Here is a 27,894-nt window from a genome sequence, read left to right as displayed (position 1 = left end):
TCACAATTAATCACATAACTACAAAAGCAAAACTATAATTGTTTTTAATTATTATTGTTTGACCGCCCATGTTTAGGACAAATCAGCTCAATTAGGTTTGATTTCTATATCTCAGTGTCCTACAAACAAGTTTTTCTTCAAAAGTTTTCAGTAAGGGGAAGACTGTCCCCTGCTGGGTAAAGCAGGGATTGTAAGACATGCCTACGGGGACTCGAAGATCCAGAATAAAGTTATGCTAAACTGCTTTTAAACTGAACTTAGTCATTGAAAGCCAAATAAGAATAACAATACAGGGAGGGTAGAATGTATTTGTTTTGCATTTAAATTCACACATATCCCATATGTTCCATTTGACATTCTTAAAACAACTTACAGGCTTTGTGAAAAAGTTAAAGATGAACCCTGTAATGGCAGTATTCCTGATTTGACATAACAGAAAAAACATACATTTTAAAGCAATGAATTGGCTTAGATCAGTGTCTCTCAAAGTGTGGTCCGCAAGCTATCCCAAGTGGTCCGCGAGCAGACGTGGTAAAATATAATATAGATGAATTGTTTGCAATATTGAACCAACTTGTTTGTAAATTCAAACAGTTCTTCTGCGACACTGCCTATGTAAGCTATGCCACTTTAAATCATATGAATCCTCTGACATAATAAGCAAGGTGCAAAGACAACAAGTAAGGTGGTTCAGTGAGTGGGCCTATTGTGTAATATACTGTTGAAGTAGGTCTACTGTTTTGATGATGATGATGAATGATTTCTTTTTATTGGTTAAGTGGTCAAGTAAACACTGGCTTAGATTAAATGCAGTGCTTCTGACTCATATTGTGTGTGTAATTATGTCCTTCTCCTCTTGCGGGCCCTGGTTTTGGAGGCAGCAGGACGTAGAGTCACCTCCACTGGATAGTGATCACTGATGGACAGAGCCTGACAACATATAGAGAGAGAAATGCAATGTGAGACTGGCTGCGTGTGCACACACACACACACACACACATGTGCGCAGACACACAGACAAACACACTTTCAAGTGCCATTTTAGAAAAGACCAAGTCTCTTATGTAAATAAATATTCTCCCAAATCATCTCAACTGATTTAATGTCAAAATGTCACTTGATTCAAGTGAGGTAAAAACTAGGCTATATATACCAGGTCACAGCTCACCAATTGCAAGCATTTTTAATGCTTGCAATTAGCCAAGTCAATTATTATTAAAAACTGATTTAATAATGGGTGGGGTGGGGGGGGGGCAGGCAGCTTACCATCTCCTCGGAGAGGCTGTAGGCCTGGTGGAAGTTAAAAGCTTTGGCTGAGCCTGGAACTACAGCAGCTAGCATGTCCTTCTGGTAAACCACAATCCTATATGGGGACACAAAGCAAACAGGGCTGTCATCTGCACCGTAAGATACTTTTTCAAGATATGTCTAACATGAGGCAAGGGTTGGTCCTACACATGTAGTCTTTTAGCTTGCAGAATTAAAAAGGAAAAGAAGCAATACTTTGGTGTATGTTCTTTGTCAGGTACACTTGAGCAAAGCCTGACTCAGTGGTATATTTGGAGACTAATGAAAACATTATGAGAGTGTAAACACGAGTCATGAGACATGTATTTGTTCCCCCATGTCTGCTGTTACAACGTTCTGCTCCTGTATATAATCACCGCTGTCAATGGCAACGGGTTGATTAACGTCTTTCATATCCCTCCGCAAGACGTCCGTTCGCTTATTGCAATGGAATTTCATTGAAAGGGAAAGTAAGCTAGTAAGCCGTTGCCTCGCAACACCTGAAACTGTCAAGTTCTATCTGTGTGGCGAACTATTTATTTTGTCAGCAGAAGACACGAAACGGTAGCAAAATCATTTTTAAAGATTCATTGTGTTAGGTTTCTTTTCTCGTTTTGGCAAGTAGCCATGTAATAAGCGGGATAATGTATTGTCCGCCGGTAATTATCAGAAAATAAGTCCCTTCAGGTCGAAGCAAAACCCCTCCGCTGCGCGTCGGGGTTCTGTTCTCCCTGTCGGGACTTATTTTCTGATAATTACCGGCGGACAATACATTATCCCTTACTTGTGTAATGGCTGTGTTACTAAACCACACCTGTCATAGGTGTTGTCATTTGATGTGCTTGCAGTTGTGTCCACGTCATCCCCAATAAGCCAGTGGAAATCTGGGTCGCTACGGATTCTGATCCGTTTCATTTTCCTCTTGGACACATAGGCACCATCTGCATTGAAGTCCCCAAGAATCATGACATTCTGAAAAAGAGAGAGAGTGAGAGACACACACACACACACACACACACACACACACACACACACACACACACACAAAGATTTCTACTGTTCTACTTCAACAATTCTAATTCGATGTACTTTGTCAAATCCAGCTCATTCTTCACTCACGTCTGTCTCCCACTTCTTCTTCATGTGCAGGAAGACGTCATAGAGCTCATCCAGCTCCTTCTCTGAGTCATCAGGCTTGGTGTGCACGGGGATCAGCACAAAGTCCTGCAGCACTGGGGATAACGAGCAAAACAAGGCTTTCATTTAGTCCACACAGATTAGTGGGACTGACTATATAAAGTGAAAACATTAGAAATATTATCTATAAAAAAAGTTTCTTGCATGATGTTCAGGAATGGACAATTAGTCATTTCTGAATGGCAAATCAACTTTTACTGACCTTTTGTAGACCCTGTACTTGTTATTGTTAGCCTTAAAGACAGACATGCAGGCCATTACCCCATCCATACACTACACCCTGCCAGCATGAAAACATTTACTGACATGGGACCAGGACATTGCCGTAAGTTATCCAGAGTGTGAGTGTGTTTTGAGAGAACCAATGTCATCCCGTTAAAGCCACAGAGTTCTTGAACAGAACATGCTCACAATATGTTTTATATTACGTCTTTGATGTTATAATTTGATTATGAAATAAGAGATGAACTGACTATGGAATATAATCAGTTTGTACATTTAGTTTGCATAGACTGTATAAGTATTAGTATTGGTATGGTGTTACAACATTAAATGTCCCAAAAAAGCCAATAAATGATAAGCCACTAAACAAACAACAGCTGATCAGAATGAGCTAGAAACACTTATCAACTTTTCTGAGGAAGAAGGGAGTGATCGCCCCATAGAGATGTGGTAGAACCTGTGATTGTACCTGTGTGAGGAGATGAGAAGCGCAGAATGAAGGGCTCTCGGGAAAAGGCATCCTCATCGCCCACCTGGTTGTCCTCATACTGGTAGGTGTCCCTCAACTGCACTTGATCCTCTCTTCAGCACACACACACACACACACACTAAAATAACTATTTGCATACAGCGATACAGCACTGAAGCAGCTAATAATTTGAATAGTTTATCTAGTTTATCTGTCCCTTTACCACACACACACACAGGGGGTCATTTCTAATAGTGTGTGTGTAACGGGACAGGCATTTGTGGCCTGGTGTTGCTGCTTGCCTCTGTCTCAGGTGCCTTTACACACACAGTTTTCATGGCAGAATATTTTACCCCTCATCTCGACGCGTCTCTTGGTGCCTGCATTATGCCGGTGGCGAAGGTAAACCTTAAGCCACAACCATGTCTGATTATCAGATCATCTTAAGTCTCACCTGGGGGCATTCTGTGTTTATGCCTACCACTCAACCAGCCACAACCCTCTGTCACCCCCTCTCTGAAGTTTTGCTTGATGTGTAGTCGTATTGTTTCCCCCTGAGCCAGGGATCTAACGTAGTAATGGAGACCCATAGACCTTTTTCACTAGCCTGGCGAGCCAGACCCACATTAAAATGTAGGGTCTGGGCACTCACCGTTCGCAGTGCTCAGTCCGAGGGGCGGGATAATCAGTTGTCTTTCAAATTCCCTCTGCACGTAATAGGAAGCAATAGGATATTTGTTTTCAAGTAACAGGGAATTCAAGCCAAACCGTTGCAACTCTGCCATCAATCATTATGTTAAGCCCACCAAACGACTCTACACGATTTCAAAGGCCTGATTAAGTTTCGATTTCTGGAGCTCACAAGCCAATGGAGAGTTGCTAGACTAGCCCTGGCAGCGTGTCTAGATTTCTAGGCTACTTTTTCACAGCAGCCATTTTGACATTAATAGTAGGACAAGCACATACGAAATAGATTAAAGGGGTGGTTCAGGATTTTGGACATAGGACCTCATTTCCAAGTAAGCAAGTGTGAGATTTATCAGTGGAGACCGTTTTCAACACGTTTCATCCAGTCGTTCTAATTGCAGAGTTCGCAGGTGCTAGGCTAGCGCAAGTCAACGGTATGTGCTAGCCTGCCACTAAAAACAGTCTTACCTACTCCAAAGGACACTCAAGGCAAATTCCAGACAATCGATGTAAATGTCTGTGTTGATAGAACAGTGTAAGAAATACAACTACTCTCGCATCGCGTTGCAATAGTTATACTTTGTTCCCTGAAGTTGGTAGTAGTCATTTTGCATCTCAGCGGCGGACTGATATTACCAAGGCTACTACTAGGTATCCCCATTGGAGTGCGCTTTACTGTTTACTTTTTGGTGCAGTACTACTAACTGGAGCAAGTATAATTCCACCGCTGCTAAGACACTAGTCCCTCAAAATGTAATGCGATTGTTGAAATGCAAGGATAGAATAATGTTAGAAATAAAACTATCAATACAGACATTTACATCGATAGTCTGGCGTTATAATTTATTTGCCTTGGGTGTACTTTGGAGTGGGTAAGACTGTTTTTAGTGGCAGGCTAGCACATACCGTTGACTTGCGCTAGCCTAGCACCTGCGAACTCTGCAATTAGAAGGACTGGATGAAACGTGTTGAAAACGGTCTCCACTGATAAATATCACACTTGCTTACTTGGAAATGAGGTCCTATGTCCAAAATCCTGAACCACCCCTTTAAGTCTCTGTTCAGTTTAAGTGTAGCAGAATCAGAATTAATGTCATAGTTAACACCTGGGCCTGTCATATATTTCATGTCAAAATGGCTGCTGTGGTCCAATTTCCTTCTCAGGAAATTACACAACATAACATAACATAATTCATAACATAACATAAGTGTCATATTAAAGTATCCCCAAGAATAATTTCACATTAGGGAAACTTGGCAGGATTTCCCCCTCTGCTGGAGAAATTGTGCATTATGCTATTTCAAACTGTGGGAAAAGGTAACGATAAAGCACATGGATTTGTTTACAAGCTAGCGAACGGTTAGCATAAGTTTGGCAGAACTATGTGGATGTTACAAGGTAAGAAACACGATTTAAATCGAGTTTCTTGTTTCTCACTTCTCTTTCCGGGACGGTAGTCTCAATGTTGCAAGGTTGGTTTTCCGCCTGGGGACGCTAGGCGCAGCGGGGAAAGTCACCATTTTCACCGTAACAGGTCATTTAACCATCCAAATGATTTCTAAACGGGTTTATTACGTTTAAATAGTTGCCAAGTTCCCCTTTAAGCTATTGTTCAGAAATATTAATCATTTTCTCTGAAACTTGTATCTTATAAGGTTGCCCAAGAGAAATTCCACACAGATACTTAATCATAGCTGACTGTCAGATAGACAGGCCTCCCAGAAGCAGGCAAGCCAGGCAAGTCCAGGCAGGCACAAGGATGCCAGCTCACACAAAAGCAGCCTATACTGGAAGACTGGCCATAAGGCAAAGTAATTCAAACATGATGTTGTTAAAAGGGAGATTATTACACTGTCTGATATGCAAGACAAGTGAACAACTATAAAAGACCTGTTCTTACATGGCTATTTGGCAGTTCTCGACTAGGCAAACTATTCAAATTATTAGCTGGTTCAGTGCTGTATCGCTGTATGCAAATAGTTATTTCATCAATATAAAAACCTGGTTTTGTCTAAGCCACAAGAGCCTCTGGCATTATGATTCTGGCTGCTTTTTAAATGTATTATTCCGTGGGCCAGAGCTGCAATAACATCATTTTGCATCACACCCAGCATCTAAGGTGTATGACTCTGAATGCTCTATACTAATTTATTTGAATATTACAGGTCAGTATTGAGAACAGTTTTCACTGTCTATGGTTAGACACAAAAAATATAGGCTATTAAAAAAGTGAATTTGTTTTTTGAACCTAAGGTCTTTGCATAAAGCCACTGTTGCTGCCTCTCATCTACAGTTGCTCTGAAATTGATACTCTAACTTCTCTTTTCTGTGACTGGGGAAGGTTTAAGGGGTTTTTAATAGGACACCTGGGTGGTCATGATTACAGCTTAAGCACACACAGTACTTCTCATGTCTCCACAGATGTATGCGGCAAACCTGAATCTGAGAGAGACCCACCTGTAGAGACAGACAACCTGCTCCTTGTAGTGCGAGCGGCCCAAGGAGGCGCTCACCACCATGGTGTAAGGGTGCTTCTTGTTTGCACTGTCACAACACAGACACAGACACATTGTCACAGTTATTACAGCATATTTCTGGGTTTCATCAGGTCCCTTTCCTTAGATTAGATTAGATTAGATTAGATTTGTAGTATGAACAACATGTAGATATGTGCAGTGTAATAGCAGTAACATTATAAGAGTAGTAAAAATCCGGGTTCATAATCTAGGTGCTTGATTTTATACACCTGTGGAAAGGGACCTGATGAAACCCATGAAGGGCGACTGTGGCCTTTGGGCAGCCGTGGCCTACTGGTTAGCGCTTCGGACTTGTAACAGGATGGGGTTGCCGGTTCGAACCCCGACCAGTAGGCACGGCTGAAGTGCCCTTGAGCAAGGCACCTAACCCCTCACTGCTCCCCGAGCGCTACTGTTATTGCAGGCAGCTCACTGCGTCGGGATTAGTGTGTGCTTCACCTCACTGTGTGCTGAGTGTGTTTCACTAATTCACGGATTGGGATAAATGCAGAGACCAAATTTCCCTCACGGGATCAAAAGAGTATATATACACTACACTATACTATACTACTACTGAATAGAAAGAAAAGCATGTGACTTAGCAACCCAGTCTCACGTCTGAACGTGTCACTGTCACGTTAATTAATCTATTGGGATGTGTTGTGTAACACGTTTCCTTGTTAAAAAACGTGTTGAGCAGGACGTAATTATCGTGTTACTATCACGTTGTATTTCGCATTCAATGAGCCAACAGAACCACGTCATCTGTCAAAAAAGCCCGACCCAAAATGGCGAGAATGTTATTTGATGCTTTTGACGTGCAGTTTCATACTCTTAAGCCTGCTTTGAGTTGTGGGTTAGAAGGAGCCACCTTCTAGCTAGCAGTTTTAAAAGGCTGAACCCCAGAATCCAGAAACAAGAACCGAGCAGGGACGGAGAAAAAAGAAGAATCCAAATGGGAAATGAGGTGAGCCTTGCTACTGCCGCTAGCATGATCATTTTGCTAGCAATTGAGCAAAACATTTTAAAGTTGATTTAACATGAAATAGTAGCCTATGCATGGGCAATACTGTGAATTCAGAGTAGGCTTGCACAACTTATAATTTAGCTAACGTGCATGATGTAATGTTACATTAATCTGTAAAACAGCTGTTGTCTGTGTAAATTAACATTGTAGCCTAATATTGTTAGTGTGGGCTAAAGCTAACAGCTGGGAGGTAGCCTATCAGCCAGGCATGTATAATCGATAATCATGATGAACGTGAATAGATTTCGTTGCGAAAACGCGCATTGTTTTAGGCCACATATCAGCTATAAAACAATTGTATTCTGATACAGCAGTTCTCAGATGTTAGATATTCACTTATATTATAATATAATTTTGTATTTCTTTAACCTGATTAAGAGAGGGGTTTAATTCAATAGAGAATTGCAATGTGTGTAGCCCATAATATTAGAGATTAGATTAGGCTAGATTTAGATTAGATTCAACTTTATTGTAATTTAAAAGAGTAGGCTACAGGTACAGAGCCAATGAAATGCAGTTGACATCCAACCAGAAGTGCAAAGAAGCAGTTATGTAGACGATCAAGATTAATTATGTACAACAGTTAGATAAATAGGCAAGTTTTCCAGATGACATGTGTACAGTGACAGAAATAGCCTATACAGTGAATATGGAATGTGTGTCTAGCCTATAACAAAACAAATTGATAATAATACATAAATAATACATAATAATGATAATAATAGCAGTAATTACAGTAGGCCACTCGCACTGTTGTTGGTGACGTGTCTGTTTCCTATTATTCCATGCCACTCTCCTACTGTCTCCTTTACTGCCCTGCGCCACTTGCCTACTATCTTTTGCCTCTTGCCTACTGTCAAGCACAACTCGTCTACCATCTCCTATGCTGACCCACGCCACTCACCTACTGTTTCCTAACTGTCCAATGCCGCAAACTGTAACATTAAGCTGACACAATCTTGCTGCACGGTTACTTATCTGCATGCAATCACTATTGCCAGCTGTTATGAGTAAACATTATATTGGGACACCAATATATTTCTGATTTCTGATTCACGGGCAGTGTATTTGCTACTGAAGAAAAGGAGAACACATAGTAATTGTTCTTGGATTGAGATTTAGAGTAAGGTTTCTATTGATCTTTTTCAGATAAGGCCTCTTCATTTTCAACTGTGAAGGATCTACATGGACTTGGTCTGGATAGCCTTTCCAGTTTTGATGAGCCAGTCGGTATGTATTTGACATTCTTTAGGATAAAAGGAGCCATATGTTATCAAAAATTCTACACCCATATGTAGAAAAGCTTTGTTGCTGTTTGTTATTGTTGTTGTTGAAAACTACGTTGAATGCAAAGAGATGCATATGTCCCTTGGGAGGAGAGGGATGAGTGTGGATGATTGAATTGTCCAACAGACATAAAAATATGACTGTGTATGATTGTGTTTGTGTCTGTATATGATTTTTTTGTACTTGTTGCATTTTAAGCATGCTTATATACTTTACGCCATGGTGGTCTAAATTGTCTTTATTGCCACTTGCAGGGTCTAGAGGAAAAACCCTATATGAGCCCCAGGGTGAGTAGTGTATAATTACTTTATCCCAAGATTGATTTTCGTAGAAAGGTGTTCAAACCAAAATCTTCTAAAATAATAGATAGATAGATAGATAGATAGATTTATTATTTGTCCTTTCGGAAAATTGTTCTGCGCCATACAGTAGACAGTTAGACAAGACTGAATACAAGACGGAATATAGACCAGAATTTCCCTCACCCCAACCGCCCCCACCCTACCACACTCCCACACATACACAACATCAGGGCAGAAGGCACAGACCCCACTACACATTTATAGAATGATAAAGTGCAGTTGTGCATACTGTGATAGTCCAGCTGGAAAGAAAGTGCATGGTCCTGCAGGTAACGTCTTGTTCATCAATGTAATGCTAGTTGGAATGAATTACCTACTGGCTCAATTTGTTTGGAAAGAAGGTAGCCTGAACCTCCCTGATGGCAACACCTCATATGCCTGGTGTATGGGATGTGACATATCTCTATTATTTGCATGACCTTTCTTCAACACCCTTCTTTCACAGGTCGTAGCAATACTGTCTGGTTTTTGCCCCTCAACCTTGCTGGCCATGTTAACTATCTTGCTCAGTTTGGTTTTTTTTGGTCACTGACAAAGAGAAATACCAGGTAACACAACAAAAAAGTAGCATGCTCTTCACAAATGAATGATAGAAAGGTAATATATCTCTATCCACTCTAAATTGTCTTAGTTTGCACATAAAATGCAGCCTCTGCAGCCCCTTTTTAAAGATGGTGTTGGTATTACTGTCCCATTGCAACTTATTATCTATTATTGTGCCTAAGTACTTGTACTCGACTACAATCACAACATCCTCACCATTTTTAACCATACACTGGGGGGGCTGGCTCCCAGTTCTGTACTGTAGTCTATTATTATTTGCTTTGTTTTCTGTATATTTAGAAGATGACAGCTGGACCTACACCATTTCGCGAATTGATCCACCCAGGCCCTGTAGTTGGTCTCCTCGCTATTCTGTATTAACCCCACTATTGCTGTGTCATCTGCAGATTTTATGTGGTATGTAAACGTTCGAAAAACGCCGAAGAGCCCCGTATAAGAGCCCCAGTGTGATAGGCTGGTTGCTGTCATGTGACACACGCCACCACAAGAAAGCGGAAACGCATCGTAGAGCGAGAGCTGGCCGTGTGGGGTAAGGTAAGTTAAACTATGTAAATTTAGTAAATAATAATAATAATTATAACAAATAGTTGTTTTTTGTTGTTTCGAACAAAATATAGAGATACTTATCCTGACCAAAACTCCTTCATGCTGTAAAACAGCTAGAATCATGCGAAATCAGTGCAATTTCTTAGTCAATGTCTTATAAGTGTAAAAGACGTGGACAAATAGCCACGTAATAATTAGCTAAATAAATCATTGTTCACTACACGTTATGGTTAAATTATTGAAATGAATGCGATGGTGATACAATCCTGCTTTTCAATTAGTTGACATGGTGTTTGACATTAAATTATAAGCAGGTCAGTTTCACGTAATAAGCTATTTGTTTCTTTGGGTCTGGGTAATTCATGTGACAAAAAATTCTGTTATACGCTACTACTGTTTTTCTGAAAAACAAAGCAGTACAACATTTCTATCTCCAAAATAATGCATTGTACGCTTGTGTGTACTACGTAGTGCATGCAGCTTTTAATGTCCAAAGTAGCCTATACTGATTTTCCTGCATAAGAACTACAAATACTCCTCCAAAACTACAGTGTTGACACTTGAAGTTGTGGAGTTATATTTTAGTAGCCTATTCTATAATAGCATAAATACCCACATCGGTTTTACCTTTGTCCCACCTGTATACAACATATGTCTATGAATTGCAGTAGTGATCAAATGAAAAAGGAAAGAAAGGTGTCCTGATGTGTTGTTTAGGGATGGTCCTGCAATGTTTTCTCGACATATCTTTATGTCTTTTTTTTCTCCCCTCTACTTATGTTTTCACAGATCCTTGCTCCTGATATCCTGATGTATGGGTTGCACTTCATTATATGACTCCAACAGAACACTCACAGAAAGGAGAGTAGTATCAAACTACAAGACAGCCAGCATGTAAGCAAGGCCTTGTTTGTCCTTGTTTGGCTACTCATTTGTCTACTTCCTGAAGAGGCTGAAGCATGCTGGCCTCCTTGCTTCCATTAACAGCTGTGTTATGGAGTGCATCCTCACATCATGGTCTACTGCAGCGGTGGATACAGAGGACAATTGGCAGGTATTTTACGTCACTTTTACATTACTTTTACTGTGATTTTGCTAGATATGGTTGTCGCTGTGCTAAATATAGGCCCATATTGTAGATCGAGAAACGCACTGTACAGCTGATACATCTTGGGCTATACTATTAAGGGACAGCTGTATTGACCACCTAAATCATATATTTTCTGAAAGCCTATAGCCTCTAGATGTCAATTAATATACATTAAGACATGTCCCACCTTCCTACTGACTTTGGTGCATCATAAGGCGTACATAGGCCCATAATGTAGATCAAGAAACACATTGTACAGCTGATACATCTAGGGCTATAATATTAAGGGACAGCTGAATTGACCACCTAAACCATATATTTTCTGAAAGCCTATAACCTCTAGATGTCAATTAATATACATTAAGACATGTCCCACCTTCCTACTGACTTTGACATATCATAAGGCGTACATAGGCCCATTTTGTAGATCGAGAAACGCATTGTACAGCGGATACATCTTGGGCTATACTATTAAGGGACAGCTGAATTGACCACCTAAACCATATATTTTCTGAAAGCCTATAGCCTCTAGATGTCAATTAATATACATTAAGACATGCCCCACCTTCCTACTGACTTTGGTGCATCATAAGGCGTACATAGGCCCATAATGTAGATCAAGAAACACATTGTACAGCTGATACATCTAGGGCTATAATATTAAGGGACAGCTGAATTGACCACCTAAACCATATATTTTCTGAAAGCCTATAACCTCTAGATGTCAATTAATATACATTAAGACATGTCCCACCTTCCTACTGACTTTGACATATCATAAGGCGTACATAGGCCCATTTTGTAGATTGAGAAACGCATTGTACAGCAGATACATCTTGGGCTATACTATTAAGGGACAGCTGAATTGACAACCTAAACAATATATTTTCTGAAAGCCTATAGCCTCTAGATGTCAATTAATATACATTAAGACATGCCCCACCTTCCTACTGACTTTGGTGCATCATAAGGCGTACATAGGCCCATAATGTAGATCGAGAAACGCATTGTACAGCTGATACATCTTGGGCTATAATATTAAGGGACAGCTGAATTGACCACCTACACCATATATTTTCTGAAAGCCTATAGCCTATAGATGTCAATTAATATATATTAAGACATGTCCCACCTTCCTACTGACTTTGACATATCATAAGGCGTATATAGGCCTATATTGTAGATCGAGAAACGCATTGTACAGCTGATATATCTTGGGCTATACTATTAAGGGACAGCTGAATTGACCACCTAAACAATATATTTTCTGAAAGCCTATAGCCTCTAGATGTCAATTAATATACATTAAGACATGTCCCACCTTCCTACTGACTTTGGTGCATCATAAGGCGTACATAGGCCCATATTGTAGATCGAGAAACACATTGTACAGCTGATACATCTTGGGCTATACTATTAAGGGACAGCTGAATTGACCACCTAAACCATATATTTTCTGAAAGCAAATAGCCTCTAGATGTCAATTAATATACATTAAGACATGTCCCACCTTCCTACTTACTTTGGTGCATCATAAGGCGTTTGCAGGAAGGTGGACCATGTGCTAATGTATGTTAACTCACATGTATAAGTGACAAGCTTTAAGAAAATATATGCTTTGCATGGCTAAAACTGCTTTGCCTTTATGTTGGAGCTCAAAACCTATCATATGCCCCATTCATTCGCCAATTTACAAAATAGTGCGATGTATACATTTATGTCCTCCAAAGTTTGCAGGAAGGTGGGCCATGTGCTAGTGTATTAAGGGACAGCTGAATTGACCACCTAAACCACATATTTTCTGAAAACCCATTGCCTCTAGATGTCAATTAATATTAATTAAGACATTTCCCACCTTCCTACTTACTCTGGCATATGATAAAGCATACATAGGCCCATATTGTAGGTCGAGAAACAAATTGTTCAGTTGATACAATTTGGCGTACACTATTAAGGGACAGCTGATTCAACCACCTAAACCATACTAGGACTTGGCCCACCCTCCTTAAATACTTTGGCACACTATATGAAAGGCATAGACCTGCATTTTATAAGTGGACTTTATAGTCATCAGTATGTTTGAACATGTCAAGAGATACACTGAGATTGTGGTTTCTTTCTTTGTACACTTGTTTTATCTCTATTTCTAATTTCCAGGTTGTTAGCTGTTTGGTTATCCCCAAAGCAGAAAGACATGCCAGGAAGGAGCATGGCAAAGCCCGGGGATTTTTCTGCAGCTGTTCCTGCCCGTTATAGAAGGACTGCTCCTGAGAATAGATGGGTGTCTACATCGTTTTGCAAAATGGGTCTTCTACACATGATGTTTGTCAAGCACTGCTCATTGACTGGCCAGGGGTCCTCTGTATTGTGACCACTGGTCAAAGGCGCCACATGACTGTCTCAAAGTCCTCTACATCATTCCGGTGACGGGACTTCTGGCCTAGTCTGACAGGATGGGTCTTGTGTTACTGTGACCAGACGGCTCAACAATGCATCATTCTCATCCATGCCCTCATCGCCTCAAGACTGGAGTACAGCATTCTCTATGGTCTTGAAAAATATTACTGTCTTTATTATTATTATTATTATTATTATTATTATTATTATTATTATTATTACAGGTCTCTCTGCACCCGAACCAGCAGGTTCAGAGGAAGCTTCTTTTCTGTGGCTGTCACCCGACTGGACTGTAGCTCTGTATCCCGTGGTGTATACTACGAATCTCGATTAGTCGGTTAGCGAGGTATGTTGCGCTCAAAGCCAGGGTATGCTGTGACACGAAAGTGGATCTGTTTTAGTGTCGCTGTATCACCATGGTATCTTATGCTGTCAACCAAACCTGGTCGGGAGGAGGTTATGTGCTAAGTTATAGCTCAAATCGTGTAATCTACCGCCCACTGACCAATCAATTGTCTTAGAAACGAAGTTATCTCACGTGTAGGATTCTGTCATATATCGTACAGGTGGAGCTCCACCTCTACTAACATTTTGGATCTCGGATGCACTTTAATAGTGCTGTGCGTGCAAATATCCTACTATGGACGTGCATACCATACAACAACTGATGACAGTTGATTTATTTGATGTTATAGGTTAGACACAAAAAATTACCGCAGTGTAGATTAAGCTATCGCTCATGAATGCGGAAGTAATTGTTTTTAAATAGAGGCGGTCTTGTGCGTCTCCACGTTTCACGATTGGCCAACGTCATCCCAACACCGAGAACGTGCACAGATCTGAGCTGGAAGCCTAGTTTGACAAATATATCACATAACTGCTATCGTAGTATCACTTAACATATACCCCTGAGTCAAGGCTTTGTCAAGCCTCGATATGTAGACATAACCTAGATATGTCTAACGTGCTTCGTAGTATACCCCACCGGTGACAACCAATCAACTAAGCCCCCAAATACCCTATCCCACCCATAGTGTTATTTATTTACAAATGCACATACTGTAATTACAATTATACATAACCATATTCTACTGCTCTTCATGCTCTTATAATGTTACTGTTTCTGCGCTACAATGGTACTGTTACCACACTGCACATATCTGTCTATATGGTTCATACTGAATATCCATATTTATTCTGTTTTTCTCATATGTTCTGTTAATACACTGCCCATATTTATATCTAATGTATATTACTCTAAACCACCTGCTGTAAACCAACTGCATATTACTGTCTACACGACACTATACAGTATTTCTTGTCCTGCCTATGCACCATCTGTCTATACTTTGTATATCACATTGCACTTTTGCTTTGTACAGGGTTCCCACGGGTAATAGAAGTCTATTCCAGACATGGAAAGTCAGGGAATTTTTATCATTTTGGGGGCAAAGTCATGGAATATCAGGGAATTTTGTCGTAGTAGTTTATGATGTACTAGCCAAAATGCATAACATATTTCCACATAGTATTGGTGTATATCTGGTTATTAGCTTTACAGCTTGCTTGAGTAGCCCAACTGTGTTAATTCAATGCCTATTTATTCATCTCCCGCTCTAAAAAAGTAAAAGACTCTTGATGCGGGTGCTCTGAAATCATTGGTCGGTATATTGTAAGTCATGGAAATTCAGGTGTTTTGTCAGGGAAAAGTCATAGAATTTTACATTTGACTTAGAGTGGGAACCCTGTTTGTACTTTTACTCTGCACAATGACAATAAAAGTGAATCTGATCAAATGTAAATTATTATTTAGTGCCTGTAGTGCTTTGTATTAGCATATACTGTACCTTTGCTGTTTGTTTTATGTGTATTGGACAACCCCCTGTTTAAAGCAATCACAAACTTACATATTTTGATTGATCTTGATACACAGATGTGTGTTGTGCTGAAATAAACCCAATTTCACTTATCTTAGGTGCTGTGGGACTTTTGATGCACACGAAATCTTAAGAAATGGCCGTTCAGAGAGCATTGTTTTGACAGATGTTGACCAACAAAAGTTCTTAAATCATACACAAACCATTAAAACATCCATATTTTTATTGAATATGATACACAGAGGTGTGTTGTGCTGAAATAAACCCAATTTCACTTATCTTAGGTGCTGTGGTACTTTTGATGCACAAGAAATCTTAAGAAATGGCCATTCAGAGAGCATTGTTTTGACAGATGTTGATCAACAAAAGTTCTTAAATCATACACAAACCATTAAAACATCCATATTTTGATTGAATATGATACACAGAGGTGTGTTGTGCTGAAATAAACCCAATTTCACTTATCTTAGGTGCGGTGGGAATTTTGATGCACAAGAAATCTTCAGAAATGGCCGTTCAGAGAGCATTTTTTGACAGATGTTGACCAACAAAAGTTCTTAAATCATACACAAACCATTAAAACATCCATATTTTGATTGAATATGATACACAGAGGTGTGCTGTGCTGAAATAAACCCAATTTCACTAATCTAAGGTGCTGTGGGAATTTTGATGCACAAGAAATCTTCAGAAATGGCCGTTCAGAGAGCATTTTTTGACAGATGTTGACCAACAAAAGTTATTAAATCATAAACAAACCATTAAAACATCCATATTTTGATTGAATATGATACACAGAGGTGTGCTGTGCTGAAATAAACCCAATTTCACTGATCTTACCTGCCATGGCAAGTTTGATGCACCGGACATACTCAGAAACTACAATTGAAACACCCATATGGCCAGACCGGCCTAGGTAAGTGTCACACCCATTATTTCATGAAATGTCAACATGTGGCACATATTTTGATACAGGGAATGATAACAAACGTGTTTGTCAAATTTGAGACCTCTAGCTGCTTGTATGTTGTCAGGAGGCGGAGCCAAAGATTGGAAAATGTAGATTTCTAGGGGGCGCTATAGAGTCTATGAATGTGTGAGGTGTGATTTTACGTATCTCATATATTTTATGTCATAGATAGATGTCACATGCCAAATTTAGTCTGTTTATGAGGTATGCAAGTTAGAAATGCTAACCCTAGGTTTAGATGGCCATATTTTGCATAGGTCAGACAGGCCTTGATAGGATTACACCAGTTAATTCAAGATAGTACCAACACGTGGCACATATTTTGATACAGGTAATGATAACAAACTTGTTTGTCAAATTTGAGACCTCCAGCTGCTTGTATGTTGTCAGGAGGCGGAGCCAAAGATTGGAAAATGTAGATTTCTAGGGGGCGCTATAGAGTCTATGAATGTGTGAGGTGTGATTTTACGTATCTCATATATTTTATGTCATAGATAGATGTCACATGCTAAATTTAGTCTGTTTATGAGGTATGCAAGTTAGAAATGCTAACCCTAGGTTTAGATGGCCATAATTTGCATAGGTCAGACAGGCCTTGATAGGATTACACTAGTTAATTCAAGATAGTACCAACATGTGGCACATATTTTGATACACGGGATGATAACAAACTAGTTTGTCAAATTTGGGACATCTAATGACTTGTGTGTTGCCAGGAGGCGGAGCCAAATATAGGAAATATTGGATTTCTAGGGGGTGCTATAGAGTCTGTGAATATGTGAGATGCGATTTAACTACATACTCAAATATAGCTGCTTGTGTGTTGCCAGGAGGCGGAGCCAAAGATTGAAAAAAAAAAAAGGATTTGTAGGGGGTGCTACAGAGTCTGTGAATATGTGAGGGTTGAGTCCATTTCACTATATTTTGTGTCATCCAAGGATGTTACATGTCAAATTTAATCAGTCATATTCTTGTTAGAAATGTGAAACCAATGTGTACATGTCCATGAATTGCAAAGGTCAGACAGGTCAGATAAGCTTACACCAGTAATTTTCAACTAATAACATGTGGCACAAATTGATATAAAGGGCATAGAAATTGGCAACTGGTTTGCCGTATTTGAGACCTGTAGCTGAGTTTGTATTGCTGTAGCTTCCTGGATGTGTGAGGTCATTTCACTTTGAGGTTTCTGAATGTGTGAAGTAATTTCACTCCGATCCCATATTTACTAACCCTAGGTTATTAGGTCATAGGTCAGACAGGCCTTTGTAGGGTCACACCAATTACTTCACAACATTAGCACATATAATGCATGTGATGAAAACAGACTTATCTGAGGTTAATTTAAGCCTTGACCTTGCTGATGAAAACCAGAGTGCAGTCAATCAGTGGTCCAAACATATAGAACCAGTACAAGTGAAAGACAATTCAAGTAATTATTTACATGGAGAGTCCTTTACTATCAAAGATGCTTTAATGTACATTGATACATGAAGGGGATATTGAAGTACTCAAGTCCCAAAGAAGGATGACAATACAATAGTATTATAGTCAATTAACATAACTCAATAAAGAATATGGTTACAATTTTAAGCATGATTTAAAGAAATTGACTTTCAAAAACTAAAAAATTAGCGTTTTTAAAGTGATTATGGATTTTTATAGTCTAAGAGCAAAAATAGCAGTATTGCTTAAGCCTATATGATGCACCAAAGTAAGTAGGAATGTTGGACATGTCTTAATTCATATTAATTGACATCTACAGACTATAGGCTTTAAGAAAATATATGGTTTAGATGGTCAATTCAGCTGTCCCTTAATAGTGTAGGCCAAAATGTATTAGCTGAACAAAATTCTTCTAAGTTACCCTAGCAACAACCTAGCAACCAACATAAGAACCATAGCAACAACCTAGCAACCATATTAATTACCCTACCAACAACCTCACAACTACCACCACAATGTCAACCGAGCAACCACCATTGCAACCAACATGATTAACCTTGCAACCAGCATAGCAACCACTTTATTTGGAATAGCAACCACCATATCTACCCTAGCAACACCCTAGCAACCTTCTTGGTTACCCTATCAACAACCTAGCAACCACCTGTACAATGCCAACCTAGCAACCACTTTGATAGTCAACCAACATGACTAGCCTCGCAACCATCTCAATTACCCTAGCAACCAGCATAGCAACCACTTAATTTAGTATAGCCACCACCATATCTACTCTAGCAACACCCTAGCAACCTTCTCAGTTACTCTATCACCAACCTAGCAACCAACATGATTACCCTATAAACCTGCATAGCAACCACTATATATCCTGTAGCAACACCATAGCAACCTTCTCAGTTACCCTAGCAATAGCTTAGCAACCACTACCATAGAAACCCCTATGTTTCACAAAATACCTGTAGAAAGCCTCCAGGGTTCCCCGCAGAAAATTGGTTAGTCAAAGTGGTATGGTGGGGTGGGGTGTTCTTGTTTGTACGATACAATAAAGACTCCACCATACAAACTATACCACACTATACAATTTTTTACAAATAAGAACAGTGAATTAATGTGTGCAACTTTAACAAACAATATACAAACTATACAACAATGAAGTGGAAAAGAATGCAAAAGAAAAACATTTTCAAAATGTGCAAACGTAATCACAGTCACTGCTTATGGCAGAGCTGACAGCATCGCTACAGCCATCCTCCTTGGTTTAAAAAAACACAATTCAAGGGCCCTTTGATAATTGCACTCTTTAACAAGTGCGGACCATTTATGCTTTCATGCAGGCTATCAGACTGTTGCCCTGCAGCCTGTTCTGCAAGTCTATCTTGATCTATACATGGAGAGTTAATGAAGTTTAGATTATTTTAGACTTTTGTGTAAGATGTGTAAGATTTACACAAACGATGATAAATAACACGATGACACCACCCGCTGCAGACCATAGGATGTGAGAATGCGCTCCACAACACAGCTGTAAATGGAAGCAAGGACTGAGGTGTCAAGGCCATCATGCTTCAGCCCCTTCAGGAAGTGGACAAACAAGGCCTTGTTTACATGCTCGCTGTCTTGTTGTTTGTAGAAGGACACTGCTTTAACAGCTCCTTTCTGTAGGTGTCCTGTTGGAGTCATATAATGAAATGGAATGCATACATCAGGATATCAGGAGCGAGGATCTGTGAAAACATAAGTAGAAGAGAGAAATTTAAGATATGTTTAGAACATTTTGAGCTCCAACACAAAGGCAAAGCAGTTTCAGCCATGCAAACCATATATTTTCTTAAAGCCTGTCACTTGTACATGTGAGTTAACATACACTAGCACATGGCCCACCTTCCTGCAAACTTTGGAGGATATAAATGTATACATGGCACTATTTTGTATATTGTCAAAGTCAGTAGAAAGGTGGGACATGTCCTAATGTATATTAATTGACATCTAGAGGCTATAGGCTTTCAGAAAATATATGGTTTAGGTCAGTGTTTTTCAACCACTGTGCCGGGGCACACTAGTGTGACTGAGGTGTCAAGGCCAGCATGCTTCAGCCTCTTCAGGAAGTAGACAAATGAGTAGCCAAACAAGGACAAACAAGGCCTTGCTTACATGCTGGCTGTCTTGTAGTTTGGCACCACTCTCCTTTCTGTGAGTGTTCTGTTGGAGTCATATAATGAAGTGCAACCCATACATCAGGATATCAGGAGCAAGGATCTGTGAAAACATAAGTAGAGGGGAGAAAAAAAAGACATAAAGATATGTCGAGAAAACATTGCAGGACCATCCCTAAACAACACATCAGGACACCTTTCTTTCCTTTTTCATTTGATCACTACTGCAATTCATAGACATATGTTGTATACAGGTGAGACAAGGGTAAAACCGATGTGGGTATTTATGCTATTATAGAATAGGCTACTAAAATATAACTCCACAACTTCAGGTGTCAATTTGTATTTGTAGTTCTTCTGCAGGAAAATCAGTATAGGCTACTTTGAACATTAAAAGCTGCATGCACTACGTAGTACACACATGCATACAATGCATTATTTTGGAGATAGAAATGTTGTACTGCTTTGTTTTTCAGAAAAACGGTAGTAGCCTATAACAGAATTTTTTGTCACATGAATTACCCAGACCCAAAGAAACAAATAGCTTATTACGTGAAACTGACCTGCTTATAATTTAATGTCAAACAACATCTCAACTAATTGAAAATCAGGATTGTATCACCATCACACTCATTCCGATAATTTAACCATAACGTGTCGTGAACAACGATTTATTTGGCTAATTATCATGTATTTGTCCACATCTTTTACCATTATAAGACATTGAATTGAACTAAGATATTGCTAATTTCAATTACCCAGACCCAAAGAAACAAATAGCTTATTACATGAAACTGACCTCATTATAATTTAATGTCAAACACCATGTCAACTAATTGAAAAGCAGGATTGTATCACCATCGCATTCATTTAGATAATTTAACCATAACGTGTCGTGAACAATGATTTATTTAATTGTCAATCATGATTTAACAATGATGTGTCACATGACAGCAACCAGCCTATCACACTGGGGCTCTTATACGGGGCTCTTCGGTGTTTTTAAAGCGTTTACATAACTCAAAAAATCTGCAGATGACACAGCAATAGTGGGGTTAATACAGAATAGCGAGGAGACCAACTACAGGACCTGGGTGGATCAATTTGCGAAATGGTGTAGGTCCAGCTGTCTTCTTCTAAATATACAGAAAACAAAGCAAATAATAATAGACTACAGTACAGAACTGGGAGCCAGTCCCCCCAGTGTATGGTTAAAAATGGTGAGGATGTTGTGATTGTAGTCGAGTACAAGTACTTAGGCACAATCAGAGGCGCACCTTGTCAACAGGCAAGGCAGGCAACTGTTTGGAGCCCCAAGCCACTAAGGGGCCCTCGACCTGGTCTCAGCGCGTTTGCCGGTGGGTCGAGCGAGAATTTCGTCCATAGAGATTGAATGATATATTTATTTTGCGTGCTCCTGTCCTGTTGTACAAACAGTAGGCTACATCTGTACATATGTAGGCCCTATGCTATGGCCTTATAAACAGCGGATCTGAGTTCAAAAGAGTTAAAAGAATCCGCACATATTTAGGCTACTGTGGTAGCCTAAACGTCAATCGAGGGTGCAGTGATGACGGATCAACATCGGAGTTTGGCATTTAGCCTACTCAATGAAGTTGGGCTAATGTTAATTGACAAAGATTGAACATGGTTTGCTACATCTATACGCCAGTAAACTTCAGCTAGCTAGTTACAGTAACAGTTACAACTAGTTAAGCAAGGAGACGGTTAACGTTATGTTTGTAATAGGGCTGTCAGCCATAACATGTTAATCACGATGCAGTAAGGACCAAGCATACGCGTTAATTTTTTAGAACCCGATTGACGCAAAGTGCTCCAAAAACACAACATTTCTTCTTTGTTACATTGCTCCGGAACTGTTCATCGCAGCGAGATGAAACCTTTAAGAGCAGAAGTGGGGCTTTCCAACGAGACTACACACTTGCCTGTACGATCAAGTATGGGTATGGGGGAAAAAATCATGAAATTAAATCAAATTGCATCATATTTACAGTCTACAGTTCTTTTTACCTGCGTACCCATTACTTTCGTTTGAATTACTCGCGAACCCGTGATCGCATAGATATGGCAAGCATATCAGATGAAAGAAGAGACACAGGGCTATCCATTGGTACCATGTATATCCTTCTGGGTTATACAACAGACGAAGTGATAGCAAAATAATAACTTCATATCGCTGGACTTACCCCACGTTTTTGTCTGTTTTTATGACAAAGCATGTTTATGATGCAACTTTATCGTGTGTTTCTCTATGGCAAAGCATGTTCATAATCCGGTTTTGAGATCCTAGCAAATTCCTGCGTGGCATCCAATTCAAGGCTCACATTGCATCCCAATTTGTTCAACAAAGAAACCCCGTTTTTGCCTCTACTTTGTTCATGGCAATGCAGTTAAAAAAGTTGTTGTAGAGAACCATTATGAGTGCATACAACATAGGCACACAGGCTAACACGCAAACTCGGGTCAAGTCAGGTCAGATCAGTTCGTGTCACAGATATAGAGCGCAGAGAGGTCATTTTTCATCACTAAATTAAAAAAAATGCCATTTATTTCTGTAAGGCGCACACCACATATGTCTGTAAATTGCTCAGCCCCAGAGAATCCCTCCACCATGGCAATGATTTTGCCAGATTCAGGACAGTCTGATCTACACACGCATACTGTAAGGCAAGTCGAGCTGCCAGCTTGCAGTACATGTCAAAATATAAGAATTTTTATAATACGCTTTTGTATTTTTATTATTTAACATAATAACCTAATGGTGATATAACATAATGGTGATAACACTTGTCGGTAGGGCCCTCTTGGAATTTTTGCTTGGGGCCCCCACAGACTCTAGAATCGCCTCTGGGCACAATAATAGATAATAAGTTGCAATGGGACAGTAATACCAACACCATCTATAAAAAGGGGCTGCAGAGGCTGCATTTTATGTGCAAACTAAGACAATTTAGAGTGGATAGAGATATATTACCTTTCTATCATTCATTTGTGAAGAGCATGCTACTTTTTTGTTGTGTTACCTGGTATTTCTCTTTGTCAGTGACCAAAAAAACCAAACTGAGCAAGATAGTTAACATGGCCAGCAAGGTTGAGGGGCAAAAACCAGACAGTATTGCTACGACCTGTGAAAGAAGGGTGTTGAAGAAAGGTCATGCAAATAATAGAGATATGTCACATCCCATACACCAGGCATATGAGGTGTTGCCATCAGGGAGGTTCAGGCTACCTTCTTTCCAAACAAATTGAGCCAGTAGGTAATTCATTCCAACTAGCATTACATTGATGAACAAGACGTTACCTGCAGGACCATGCACTTTCTTTCCAGCTGGACTATCACAGTATGCACAACTGCACTTTATCATTCTATAAATGTGTAGTGGGGTCTGTGCCTTCTGCCCTGATGTTGTGTATGTGTGGGAGTGTGGTAGGGTGGGGGCGGTTGGGGTGAGGGAAATTCTGGTCTATATTCCGTCTTGTATTCAGTCTTGTCTAACTGTCTACTGTATGGCGCAGAACAATTTTCCGAAAGGACAAATAATAAATAATAAATCTATCTATCTATCTATCTATTATTTTAGAAGATTTTGGTTTGATTTTGGTTTGAACACCTTTCTACGAAAATCAATCTTGGGATAAAGTAATTATACACTACTCACCCTGGGGCTCATATAGGGTTTTCCCTCTAGACCCTGCAAGTGGCAATAAAGACAATTTAGACCACCATGGCGTAAAGTATGCATGCTTAAAATGCAACAAGTACAAAAAATCATATACAGACACAAACACAATCATACACAATCATATTTTTATGTCTGTTGGACAATTCAATCATCCACACTCATCCCTCTCCTCCCAAGGGACATATGCATATCTTTACATTCAACGTAGTTTTCAACAACAACAATAACAAACAGCAATAAAGCTTTTCTACATATGGGTGTAGAATTTTTGATAACATATGGCTCCTTTTATCCTAAAGAATGTCAAATACATACCGACTGGCTCATCAAAACAGGAAAGGCTATCCAGACCAAGTCCATGTAGATCCTTCACAGTTGAAAATGAAGAGGCCTTATCTGAAAAAGATCAATAGAAACCTTACTCTAAATCCCCATCCAAGAACAATTACTATGTGTTCTCCTTTTCTTCAGTAGCAAATACACTGCCCGTGAATCAGAAATATATTGGTGTCCCAATATAATGTTTACTCATAACAGCTGGCAATAGTGATTGCATGCAGATAAGTAACCGTGCAGCAAGATTGTGTCAGCTTAATGTTACAGTTTGTGTTAGGAAACAGTAGGTGAGTGGCGTGGGTCAGCATAGGAGACGGTAGACGAGTGGTGCTGGACAGTAGGCAAGAGGCAAAAGATAGTAGGCAAGTGGCGCAGGGCAGTAAAGGAGACAGTAGGAGAGTGGCATGGAATAATAGGAAACAGACACGTCACCAACAACAGTGCGAGTGGCCTACTGTAATTACTGCTATTATTATCATTATTATGTATTATTATCAATTTGTTTTGTTATAGGCTAGACACACATTCCATATTCACTGTATAGGCTATTTCTGTCACTGTACACATGTCATCTGGAAAACTTGCCTATTTATCTAACTGTTGTACATAATTAATCTTGATCGTCTACATAACTGCTTCTTTGCACTTCTGGTTGGATGTCAACTGCATTTCATTGGCTCTGTACCTGTAGCCTACTCTTTTAAATTACAATAAAGTTGAATCTAATCTAAATCTAGCCTAATCTAATCTCTAATATTATGGGCTACACACATTGCAATTCTCTATTGAATTAAACCCCTCTCTTAATCAGGTTAAAGAAATACAAAATTATATTATAATATAAGTGAATATCTAACATCTGAGAACTGCTGTATCAGAATACAATTGTTTTATAGCTGATATGTGGCCTAAAACAATGCGCGTTTTCGCAACGAAATCTATTCACGTTCATCATGATTATCGATTATACATGCCTGGCTGATAGGCTACCTCCCAGCTGTTAGCTTTAGCCCACACTAACAATATTAGGCTACAATGTTAATTTACACAGACAACAGCTGTTTTACAGATTAATGTAACATTACATCATGCACGTTAGCTAAATTATAAGTTGTGCAAGCCTACTCTGAATTCACAGTATTGCCCATGCATAGGCTACTATTTCATGTTAAATCAACTTTAAAATGTTTTGCTCAATTGCTAGCAAAATGATCATGCTAGCGGCAGTAGCAAGGCTCACCTCATTTCCCATTTGGATTCTTCTTTTTTCTCCGTCCCTGCTCGGTTCTTGTTTCTGGATTCTGGGGTTCAGCCTTTTAAAACTGCTAGCTAGAAGGTGGCTCCTTCTAACCCACAACTCAAAGCAGGCTTAAGAGTATGAAACTGCACGTCAAAAGCATCAAATAACATTCTCGCCATTTTGGGTCGGGCTTTTTTGACAGATGACGTGGTTCTGTTGGCTCATTGAATGCGAAATACAACGTGATAGTAACACGATAATTACGTCCTGCTCAACACGTTTTTTAACAAGGAAACGTGTTACACAACACGTCCCAATAGATTAATTAACGTGACAGTGACACGTTCAGACGTGAGACTGGGTTGGACTTAGAGGCTGTGAAGTGGTGAGAAGCACTGCATCATTCAATTCCGACACTGTTATTAACCAGTGGGTGCACACTAGGCCTCGTAGGCCACAGTCTGATGAGCAGGTCTTGTGCGTTGTAGGTTGTGGAATGTTACTAATCCCATATTATGACATATATGAGGACAACACTACACACAAGTCCTGGGTACATCTTAACATGATAATAGCTAAGTATGTTTTGGGATTGTTGAAATAGTTGGGTTAGAGGAAGTCAAGCTATTTGAATTTTGAACTGTGATGCGTTATGTTCGGCACTCATCCAGGCATCACTAGAGGACACTTATCACGGACTATGACCAGTGTCCCTGTATCTTGTTGGCTCAGACGACAAATTTAATTGTTCAACTTTTTTAAATTGATAGAACAGCTACCTCTAATCAAGAGAAGTTATGCATGATCAATAGCAATGAAAAAAGACCATCTTAACAATTATTCCATTTATTTTCTAGACTTAATGTCATGTTTTTCACATCCACATTCATCACACACTCAAAGATCATTTAGAACATTTCTCAACTGTCTCTGATACACTCATGGACAGGCTGACTGTGGGATAGACAACAGGGGAGGGGTGACTGACCTTGTACCGTTCAGCTCCCTCAAGAACTTTTCCATGGCTTTGCCTGATTTGTCCACCACCTCAAGTATCACGATTATACTGTAGCGGGACACAATCTACAAAAGAAAAGCAAATCAATTAAGACAGCAGATCTTGGGTGATCTGTGTGTTTTAGAAATACAATATATTTTCATTGGAACATTCTATCTCTATGACTTAGTATGCCCCCTGCTGTAAAAGCATGAGGAAAGGATTAGGAATTGTCATGTCAACACTATTAATATATGGCATAGGTTGACAACCAACAATCACATATGAGGTACATTAAAGTAAGGTATTCAAAATGTCATTCACAATGGGTCACTGAAAATATTAGAAATGACTGACCTTGATCAGGTATCTGACAACATTGTCATCAGAGATTTTGGTCAAACCCAGTCGTCTGACGTTAAAAGATGCCACTTTCATTGTGACTGTTTGAATGAACACAGGGACACCTTTTGTTAACAAAACTGTGCTTATCATGAGATCAGACTTTAGAAAGAGGATACAAGAGCAGACACAATTAATAATTCAAGACTGACATTGTACTCACACAATTGCTAAAATGCTGATAAAATAAATATACTATAACCTGCAATTAAAGTCCTCCAATGAATTATGACTGCCTGATCTCATGTGAACATGTCATTACCTCTGCTTTGTCAAATGCTTTTGCAACTTGTGAAGAAACTAGAAGCTGACAAGACTGAAACAGTGTCGAGAGAACAACCACAGACCGCTGTGCTAAGCTCGTACAGACAGGAGGAAACCACCAGAGCTCTGTCCTCAGTAGACGCACGCAAACACAGCTGACAAAGCAGCTCTTAACTTTTACACTGAAGCAAGCACACACCATCATACACAAACACACACACATCTTCGGCTATTGAAGCATCTAAACAGAATTTTATCCAGCAGTCAAACACACACACACATGCACACAAACAAAATACATAAATCTAGGATAATATAAATGTGTAGCCTATGCAATAAGCATTGAAAAATACATTTTTTGTATATAGTTTGCACATATATGGTTTGCACATCGATAACAGCCTTTCATATTTACATATTTCAGGAGAGCTTGAAACTTAACCAGACGGAAAAGTTAACGGCAAGTCTCATCATAACAGTTACCAGAGGCAGTGCATTATTAACTCATCAGAGAGGTTTATCCAGAGTTAAATGTTCAACTTACCTGTCAGTTTAACGTCTGTCTTAAATCCAAAAAGCATAGCCTGCAAGCACGACTGTCCTTTATATATTTTCCCTTTGGCCAGGGAGGTCTGAAGGTGAAAGACCAATCCTCACTGATCAAAAGGTGCACTCAAATTAAGACCTGGCCAGATTTGGCTTGACAATGCATGCTTGCAAACTCTCCTCTGAAAAGAGGAAATGGTAGTTTGGATACCACAGCAGCATATGCAATTTTGAGAGCTATTAGATTGGAAAGGCACAACTGGACATGTTAAACATTTATAAAGAACCA

The 27,894-nt window shown here is 39.5% G+C and overlaps 1 protein-coding gene and 3 long non-coding RNA genes across 6 annotated transcripts; 1 reads left to right on the top strand and 3 right to left on the bottom strand.

The window, feature by feature from the left end:
• Positions 1-299: 299 nt before the first annotated feature.
• LOC121707184 (deoxyribonuclease gamma-like) lies at positions 300-27,826 on the bottom strand. 2 transcript variants are annotated; one of them, XM_042089550.1, is made up of 9 exons: positions 27,604-27,826; positions 26,751-26,836; positions 26,385-26,479; positions 6,321-6,407; positions 3,176-3,288; positions 2,407-2,519; positions 2,102-2,259; positions 1,267-1,363; positions 300-930 (listed from the first exon to the last, which is right to left on the bottom strand). In XM_042089550.1, exons 1-9 carry the CDS (start codon positions 27,638-27,640, stop codon positions 841-843), a joined length of 876 nt encoding a protein of 291 aa, XP_041945484.1. In that variant the 5' UTR covers positions 27,641-27,826; the 3' UTR covers positions 300-840. The 2 variants fall into 2 exon arrangements, with proteins under 2 accessions (XP_041945484.1, XP_041945485.1); XM_042089551.1 differs by lacking the exon at positions 27,604-27,826 and adding an exon at positions 26,998-27,306.
• LOC121707188 lies at positions 7,010-14,077 on the top strand. 2 transcript variants are annotated; one of them, XR_006031254.1, is made up of 6 exons: positions 7,010-7,346; positions 8,556-8,636; positions 8,948-8,980; positions 10,006-10,153; positions 10,955-11,219; positions 13,413-14,077. It is a non-coding gene; the product is annotated as an uncharacterized LOC121707188 (long non-coding RNA). The 2 variants fall into 2 exon arrangements; XR_006031255.1 differs by lacking the exon at positions 13,413-14,077 and having other exon boundaries at positions 10,955-11,300.
• On the bottom strand, positions 17,936-20,158 carry LOC121707190. The gene is made up of 2 exons (XR_006031257.1): positions 20,115-20,158; positions 17,936-19,687 (listed from the first exon to the last, which is right to left on the bottom strand). It is a non-coding gene; the product is annotated as an uncharacterized LOC121707190 (long non-coding RNA).
• Positions 20,160-25,756, bottom strand: LOC121707192. The gene is made up of 4 exons (XR_006031259.1): positions 25,397-25,756; positions 24,136-24,216; positions 23,797-23,829; positions 20,160-20,219 (listed from the first exon to the last, which is right to left on the bottom strand). It is a non-coding gene; the product is annotated as an uncharacterized LOC121707192 (long non-coding RNA).
• Positions 27,827-27,894: the final 68 nt, after the last annotated feature.

Source organism: Alosa sapidissima, chromosome 4 (genome assembly GCF_018492685.1).
Source record: "Alosa sapidissima isolate fAloSap1 chromosome 4, fAloSap1.pri, whole genome shotgun sequence".
In the NCBI taxonomy this organism is placed as follows: domain Eukaryota; kingdom Metazoa; phylum Chordata; class Actinopteri; order Clupeiformes; family Clupeidae; genus Alosa; species Alosa sapidissima.
This window is presented reverse-complemented; position numbering and strand designations above follow the sequence as displayed.

Excerpts from the sequence above, each read along its gene's own strand:
- LOC121707184 (XM_042089550.1), bottom strand. The coding sequence starts at position 27,640 with ATGCTTTTTGGATTTAAGACAGACGTTAAACTGACAG. Across the intron at positions 6,408-26,384 it reads AGGGAGCTGAACGGTACAAG|TGCAAACAAGAAGCACCCTT; the intron begins GTCAGTCACCCC and ends GTGTTGTGACAG. Across the intron at positions 2,520-3,175 it reads CTTCTCATCTCCTCACACAG|TGCTGCAGGACTTTGTGCTG; the intron begins GTACAATCACAG and ends CGTTATCCCCAG.